Source organism: Tachysurus fulvidraco, chromosome 18 (genome assembly GCF_022655615.1).
Source record: "Tachysurus fulvidraco isolate hzauxx_2018 chromosome 18, HZAU_PFXX_2.0, whole genome shotgun sequence".
Taxonomy (NCBI): Eukaryota; Metazoa; Chordata; class Actinopteri; order Siluriformes; family Bagridae; genus Tachysurus; species Tachysurus fulvidraco.
Window position 1 is genome coordinate 17185225 of NC_062535.1, and position 8592 is coordinate 17193816.

The 8592-nt window shown below is 35.1% G+C and overlaps 1 protein-coding gene across 3 annotated transcripts; it reads right to left on the bottom strand.

Moving 5' to 3' along the window:
- Nucleotides 1-98: 98 nt before the first annotated feature.
- On the bottom strand, nucleotides 99-4306 carry ndufb7 (NADH:ubiquinone oxidoreductase subunit B7). Of its 3 annotated transcripts, XM_047803634.1 has the most exons (4): nucleotides 4013-4289; nucleotides 3522-3899; nucleotides 2252-2420; nucleotides 99-286 (listed from the first exon to the last, which is right to left on the bottom strand). In XM_047803634.1, the coding sequence occupies exons 2-4, from the start codon at nucleotides 3568-3570 to the stop codon at nucleotides 205-207; spliced, it is 300 nt and encodes a 99-aa protein (XP_047659590.1). In that variant the 5' UTR covers nucleotides 3571-3899; nucleotides 4013-4289; the 3' UTR covers nucleotides 99-204. The 3 variants fall into 3 exon arrangements, with proteins under 3 accessions (XP_047659590.1, XP_026992253.1, XP_026992254.1); XM_027136452.2 differs by lacking the exon at nucleotides 3522-3899 and having other exon boundaries at nucleotides 4013-4279; XM_027136453.2 differs by lacking the exons at nucleotides 99-286; nucleotides 2252-2420 and having other exon boundaries at nucleotides 3574-3899; nucleotides 4013-4306.
- Between the last annotated feature and the right edge of the window lie 4286 nt (nucleotides 4307-8592).

Here is an 8592-nt window from a genome sequence, read left to right on the forward strand (position 1 = left end):
GAACTTTACGAACGCTAAACAATATTTTGGCTGGAAATGTTCCGTAGGTCTCGATATAATAAACACCAAATTGGACACATGAATCACAAGGCTTTAAGCAGGATAAAGGCGCTCTTTTATTGTGGAGAGCATTGATATTTACAGAGGGAGGGACACCTTCTACAACAGGACAGTTGGTTTTGATGGAGAGGTGAAGAAGGGCGACTATGCTGCCTGTGCTTCGATCCTCTTCTTCCTCAGGTTCAGCCTTCTCTCTCGCTCATACTCCTTCATCCTCATCACATAACTGCAGAGAGGACGAGAGAATTTAAGAGAATACATTAGCGGAGATAAAGATGAAGGGATGCAAAAAGAAAAAAAAACTACCTACGTGTCACAGCGGTGCCTAGAGCTGGACTATAATAGGAAACATCAATATTTTTATAGAATTTGGCAGATTTAACAAAAAATGCATCTAAGAATGCTTTCAGGTTAAAGCCCTGAAATACAGACTACTAAATAAATACTGTGTGTGTGTGTGTGTGTATATATATATATATATAATTTATATTGCTAAGCAGTGCTAATGTGCGTTACTGTATGACATTTAAGACCCTGTGTTCCTATCAGTTTTTTTAGAAAAAGAAACATGCAGTTCGAATTGTAAGTGTTTTAAGCTGTAGGAGGGTTTGATTGTTTGAATATTAAGCTCATATTTAAGCTACTTTTGTCCAGTATAACACTTGCTTTAAGGAAACAGGAGAGAGATGAGAAAAATCTACCCAGAAATCTAAATCTACTGCAATCACCTAATCACGTACGTTCACCATTACAGTTATCACATGAGAACAATCAAGACAAGTCAAGAAGCTTTTATTGTAATTTCAACCATATATAGCTGTTGCCGTACACAGTGAAATGAGACAACGTTTCTCGAGGACCAGGGTGCTTCATAAAGACAGTGCAAACAAACAAGACAAGACGATACACAAAAGCAGACAAACAAAAACAGCGCCGACCGGTGTAAATACTGTAGTTTCCATCAATATTGCGTGTGCAGAAATACTGGAATGAACAAAATCAACTGAAATGTGAGACAGCATGTGCAAAGAGCAAAAAAACAAACAAACAAAAAAAAAACCAAGTGTGCAAAACAGCTTCATAAACTGCAATTAGATAAAAATGTAAATCAAACTGTCATGACTTAGAAACGTGGAGGTTTTCTGTCAAGAATAAATCAAGTCTGGCTGTTAAATAGTAAAATAATCAAAATATTTCCATCACTCACAATTTAATTGCAGCCGGTAAAATAAGTATTGAACACGTCACCAACTGTCTCAGTAAATATATTTCTAAACGTTCTGTTGACATGAACTTTTCACCAGATGTCGCTAACAACCCACATAATCCATAGAAAGAAAACAACAAATTAGTTCAGACATTAAGTTATGTGTAATAAAATGAGATAACATAAAAAATATTGAACATGCTGGTTGTGGCCAGTTTATGGTGAAATGGTGTTCTTTCCACTTCCGGATTAAGGCCCCAACAGTGTTCAGTGGAACAAAACCAATGCCATCATTATGTTTTGCAAGAATAAAGAGCTCTTTGCTTTTACTCAACATGAGGTGTTTCTTGTGGGACTCCTTAATAATGAGACACCTTTTTATGGGCCATGAGTTGGGACTGAACCAGCTGATATTAATTTCCACAGTCAAGAGGCAAGATTACTTTCTAATTACTGATGGCCCTTGTGAACCTCCCTTTCTTCAGATGTTCTATAAGTTTTTCCTGCACCATTACATTTCATTAAACATAATTTCTGAACATATTTGTTTTTTCATTCAACAGCAGCTTATATTCCTTGAATGATTTTTGAAAAGAACATTCACATCTCACCATTATAGCAGCTATATAGCAGCTATTTTTGTAAAAAGAAAACAATCAGACACTTCTAAAATTTACAGATTTCCCTCTGACTGTTACAAAGCACTAAAACTGGAGACTCCTTCCTTTCATAAACATATACTTACACAAAACATCACCAATAATGATTAGGTATTTTTATTTTTTTTGTATTTGAATTTTCATTCATTTTTTTTTAATTATTATTAAGTCCCTGTGAATAAGCTGCAATCAAAGCTGCTGTTATAGAACAGTAATCAACATCTGACCAATCAGATTTGAGGATCTAATAGTGCTGTGCTGTATGTGTGGGGATTTCTAAACAACGACAACTGAAAGCTGCACAGAAGTAAATCTAAGAACTTACTCTTGGTGTTCGCAGTAATCCCAGTCATGTCTCTCGTGCTTACAGGCCAGGAAGTTGGGGAAGTTGTCTCGCTTACACTTCATCAGCTTGATCAGGTAGTGAGCGCAGTAATCACGCTGCTCCACTGGCAACATGGCCAAGTTCATGTGCTCCTGTGTGGCTACAGGCTCTAAAAAAAAAACCAACACCATGCATCTATGGTTATATACGGCAGAGCAGAGAATCTCAGGTCCTCGGTGTGTATATATATACACACACACACAGGAGTTTTTGTCCAAAATTATCGGTTTTTTGTTTGTTCGATGCACCCTCTCTCCTGTCTGTCAAATATTTTTCCCATGAAACCCAACACTAATTATAATTAAAAATTGCTGACAGTACATTTTATTTTATTCTCTCTCTATATGTTTTAACTGTTGGTGTATTATTTATATTTTATATTATTCATATACTTTCTATAGCAACGGGTCTAATTGCCTGGTCACTTGAGTCAAAATGTAAAAAATAAATACAAATAAAATGTTTAAAAGTAATTGTGGAAATAATATTTTAATATGATAAAGCAATATTAAAGTCTAAAGTTTTTTGAGCTCCTGTGGTTATGAGAAACAAAGCTGATGATTTAAATAAAATAAATAGAACTTTTAGTAAATTTTGTCCAATGGCAGAGTTTAAGACACTGATGTGATCTTATGTGTTTTTGTTCTGAGATGCTGTTCTGCTCAACACCTTTGTAAAATATTCATTTATTTAAATTATAACAGACTTCCTGTCAGCTTACACCAGTTTAGTCAATCTCCTCTGATCTCTCTAATCAACAAACTCTAGAGACTGTTGTGTAGGAAAATCCCAGGTGATCAGAAGGTTCTTAAAATGCTCAAACCAGCCCATCTGACACAAACAACCATGTCATGGACATAGTCAAAGAGATCAGACTTTTTCTTCATTCGGATGTTTGATGTGAACGTTAACCGAAGCTCCTGATGTGTATCTGTATGATTTTATGCACTCATTAGATAACTGCATGAATCACCAAGTCTTCCTTTTAAAGCGAGATGTTTATATGTATAGAATAGGAGGTAGGGCTGGTTTATCACTTAAGGCTGCATTTACTTTTAATAAAGCACTTATTTTGAAAGCAAACATTACTAAGGAATTTTGTACAGTGACAGATACCTCATTTATACCGTTTGACTAAAAGTTTGTGCACCCTGACCATCTCTCACACTCAAACACACAGGGACACACGTGTGAAAATCTCATTCCATACTTATTCCATACTCTTCACCGTTATAATAAACTCCAGAATAGTTTTCCATTAAATTGTTGGATTATGGGGATTTGTGATCATTCAGCTACAAGATCATCAGTGAGATCAGACTCTGGTGTTGAGATGTTGATGAGACTCCAGTTCATCCCAAAGGTGTTCAGTGGGGTTGAGTCAGGGCTCAGTGCAAGAAGCTCGAGTTCTTCACTCCAACCTTTACCTCCACACCACGGATTGTCATGATGGAACAGTGTCTGAGTCTCTTAGTTCCAGTGAAGATGAGTGTAATGTTACAGACACAGAGACTTTCTGTGTAACTTAGTAGAGGAAGCACTTTTACATGGAGCAGCTGACATTTGGAATTGAGCCGTAGGTTTCTTTCTTTAAAACAAAACATTTACACAATGACTCAAACACACTGTAACAGTGATACGCTGGGACTGTTTTACTGCTCTAATAATGCACTTATTTGTTGTTGTTTATTTAAAACACACCTCTTTCTTTCCTCTCCTCGGTGAAGCCGAACTGCGGGTCGGATTGAAACGGGCCTTTCGGGTCCGGTACCGTGTCCCGTTCCGTGATGTAGCTCCGCACCAGATGAGACCCCATTTAACCTGTGAAAGCACTACAACACGTCTAATCTAACGCCAAACACGAAATCCTTCTCAGTCCTTTCGTTTAGAAAGAAAACAGAGTCCCACAGAGTCACCTCCAGGACCGCCGCTCTGATTATTTCCGGTTTGCAGAGGAAGCGTACACGACGGATCGCACGACGTGTAACACATTCCGGAGTGCACGCGGGATGTAAACATCAATTCCGAACTAAACGTTTCACCACCTTTTTTTTAGCCACTGTTACACGAACAGGTCTTTAGCTATGATCTTTTTTCCTCTGTTATCAACTAAAGTATTGGAGCCATTCATTCCATCAGTCGATCAAAAATGGATGCTATTACTTTAGCTAAATTTACAAAAGGAGGTAATCTATAGCTAGAATTACAACAGGATGTTATCACTATAGCTTAATTTACCACAGGATCTTATCACTATAGCTAAAATTACCACAGGAGGTTATCACTATAGCTCAATTTACCACAGGATGTTATCACTATAGCTAGAATTACCTCAAGACATTATGACTATAGTTAAATATACTACAGGAAGTTATCACTATAGCTAAATTTACCACAGGACATTATCACTATAACTAAAATTACCACAGGATGTTATACCTATAGCTAGAATTAATACAGGATGTTATTACTTTAGTTAGATATACCCCAGGAGGTTGTTAATATAGCAAAGATTACATCAAGACGTTATGACTATAGCTAAATATACCACAGGAAGTTGTCATTATAGCTAAACCTACCACCGAATGTTATCAGTATAACTAAAATTACCTCAGGATGTTATACCTATAGATAGAATTACCACAGCATGTTATAACTATATCTACATTTGCCACAGGATGTTATCACTATAGCTAAAATTACCCCAGGATGTTATAACTATAGCTAGAATTACCTCAAGATGTAAAGACTATAGTCGGGTAAGCTGTAGAAAATGAGTGAGAGTGAGTGAGTGAGTAAAGACTATAGCTAAATATAATACAGGAAGTTATCATCATAGCTAAACTTACCACAGAATGTTATCACTATGACTAAAATTACCACAGGATGTTATACATATAGAAATAATTACCACAGCATGTTATCACTATATCTACATTTACCACAGGAGGTTATCGCTATAACTAAAATTAACACAGCATTTTATCTCTATAGCTAGAATTACCTCAAGATGTTATCACTATAGCTAAATTTACCATAGAATGTTATCACTATAGCTAAAATTTCCACAGGATGTTATGACTATAGCTAAATATACTACAGGAAGTTGTGACTATAGCTAAACCTACCACATAATGTTATCACTATAACTAAAATTACCACAGGATGTTATACCTATAGATAGAATTAACAAAGCATGTTATCTCTAGAGATGTTATCACTATGTGGGGGCATGGTGGCTTAGTGGCTTAGTGGTTAGCACGTTCACCTCACACCTCCAGGGTTGAGGGTTCGATTCCCGCCTCTGCCCTGTGTGTGTGTGGAGTTTGCATGTCCTCCCTGTGCCTCGGGGGTTTCCTCCGGGTACTCCGGTTTCCTCCCCGGTCCAAAGACATGCATGGTAGGTTGATTGGCATCTCTGGAAAATTGTCTGTAGTGTGTGATTGCGTGAGTGAATGAGAGTGTGTGTGTGCCCTGCGATGGGTTGGCACTCCGTCCAGGGTGTATCCTGCCTTGATGCCCGATGACGCCTGAGATAGTAGGTAGTTCGGATAAGTGGTAGAAAATGAGTGAGTGAGAGTGTTCTCACTATAGCTGAATTTACCACAGAATGTTATCACTATAGCTAAATTTCCCAAAGGAAGTTATCATTATAACCTAAATTAACACAGCATTTTTTCAATATAACTAAATTTACAACAGGATGTTATGCTTATGTATAGCTAGAATTACCACAGCATGTTATGACTATAGCTAAATATACTATAGGAAGTTATCACTATAGCTAAATTTACCACAGGAAGTTATCACTATAGCTAAATTCACCACAGGATATTATCACTATAACTAAAATTACCACAGGATGTTATCACTATAGCTAGAATTACCTCAAGATGTAAAGGCTATAGCTAAATATACTACAGGAAGTTATCACCATATCTACATTTACCACAGGAGGTTATCACTATAGCTAGAATTACCTCAAGACATTATGACTATAGTTAAATATACTACAGGAAGTTATCACTATAGTTAAATTTACCACAGGACATTATCACTATAACTAAAATTACCACAGGATGTTATACCTATAGCTAGAATTAATACAGGATGTTATTACTTTAGCTAGATATACCCCAGGAGGTTGTTAATATAGCAAAGATTACATCAAGACGTTATGACTATAGCTAAATATACTACAGGAAGTTATCAATATAGCTAAATTTACCACAGGATGTTATCACTATAGTTTAAATTGCCACATGATGTTATCACTATAGCTAAATTTACCACAGGATGTTATACCTAAAGCTAAAATTACCACAGGAAGTTATCATTATAACCTAAATGAACACAGCATGTTATCAATATAGCTAAAATTACAACAGGATGTTATGCCTATAGTTAGAATTACCACAGCATGTTATCACTATAGCTACATTTACCACAGGATGTTATCACTATAGCCAACATTACCACAGGATGTTATACCTATATCTAGAATTACCACATGATGTTATCACTATAGCTAAATTTACCACAGGATGTTATCACTATAGCTAAATATACTACAATAAGTTATCACTATAGCTAAATTTACCACAGGATGTCATCACTATAGCTAAATTTACCACAGGATGTTATCACTATAACTGAAATTACCACAGGATGTTATACCTATAGCTAGAAATACCACAGGATGTTATCACTATAGTACAAATTACCACAGGAAGTTATCAATATAACTAAAATTAACACAGTATGTTATCACTATAGCTAAAATTACATCAATTTTTTATCACTACAGCAAAACTTTCACTGTGATTAAAATGACCACATGATGTTATCACTATAGATAGAATTACCTCAAGACGTTATGAATATAGCTAAATATACTACAGGAAGTTATCACTATAGCAAAACTTGCCACATTATGTTTGAACTACAGCTAAATTTATCACAGGATGTTTTCACTATAACTAAAATTACCACAGGATGTTATACCTACAGCTAATATTACCACATTATGTTATCACTATAGCTAAATTTACCACAGGATGTTATCACTATAGCTAAATTTACCAGAGAATGTTATCACTATTGCTAAAATTACCACAGGATGGTATGACTATAGCTAAATTTACCACAGGATGTTATCACTATAGTTTAAATTGCCACATGATGGTATCACTATAGCTAACATTACCACAGCATGTTATCACTATAGCTAGAATTACCTCAAGACGTTATGACTATAGCTAAATTTTCCACAGGATGTTATCACTATGGCTAAATTTACCACAGCATGTTATCACTATAGCTAAATTTGCCACAGGATGTTATCCCTATAGCTAGATCTACCACATTATGTTATCAGTATAGCTAGAATTACCTCAAGATGTTATCACTATAGCTAAATTTTCCACAGGTTGTTATCACGATAGCTAAATATACTACTGGAAGTTATTACTATAGCTAAATTCACCACAGGATGTTATCACAATAGCTAAATGTACCACAGGATGCTATCACTATAGCTAAAATCACCACAGGATATCACTGTAACTAAAATGACCACATTATGTTATAACTATAGATAGACTTACCTCAAGACGTTATGACTATAGCTAAATATACTACAGGAAGTTATCACTATAGCTAAATTTACCACAGGATCTTATCACTACAGCTAAAATTGCCACATTATGTTATCACTGTAGCTAAATTTACCACAGCATGTTATCACTATTGCTACAATTACCACAGGATGTTATCACTATAGCTAAATTTACCACAGGATGTTATCACTTTAACTAAAATTTACCACAGGATGTTATTACTATATTATGCAAAATTTACCTTAGAAGGTTACTACAGGAAGTGGTTATTATTATTATTCTTCTTCTTCTTCTTATTATTATTATTATCAATATTATTATCATTATAATAATAATAATTATTATTATTATTATCATCAATATTATTAGCATTATTATTATTATTATTATCAATGCTAATAATATTGATAATAATAATAATAATAATAATAATAATAATAATAATAATAATAATGGGTAATATGATATTGTTAATTTGCAAAGATAAAGTTAGAATGCCCTGCTAACCAAATAAAGTGACCACAAGGGGCACTATTAGCTAAAGCTATTGCTTACCATGGGTGATTATTGCTAGCTCGCTAAAGGAGCTAATCAGCACCTGATAATGTTTGGAACATCCCAAACCTCAGTAGCGGTTATATACATAAATATAAAAAATCCAAC

Coding starts and splice junctions, on each gene's coding strand:
- ndufb7 (XM_027136452.2), bottom strand. CDS start 4,127: ATGGGGTCTCATCTGGTGCGGAGCTACATCACGGAACGGGACACGGTA. Junction 2,421..4,012: donor CGAGGAGAGGAAAGAAAGAG/GTGTGTTTTAAA, acceptor TTTTTTTTTTAG/AGCCTGTAGCCACACAGGAG. Junction 287..2,251: donor GATTACTGCGAACACCAAGA/GTAAGTTCTTAG, acceptor TCCTCTCTGCAG/TTATGTGATGAGGATGAAGG.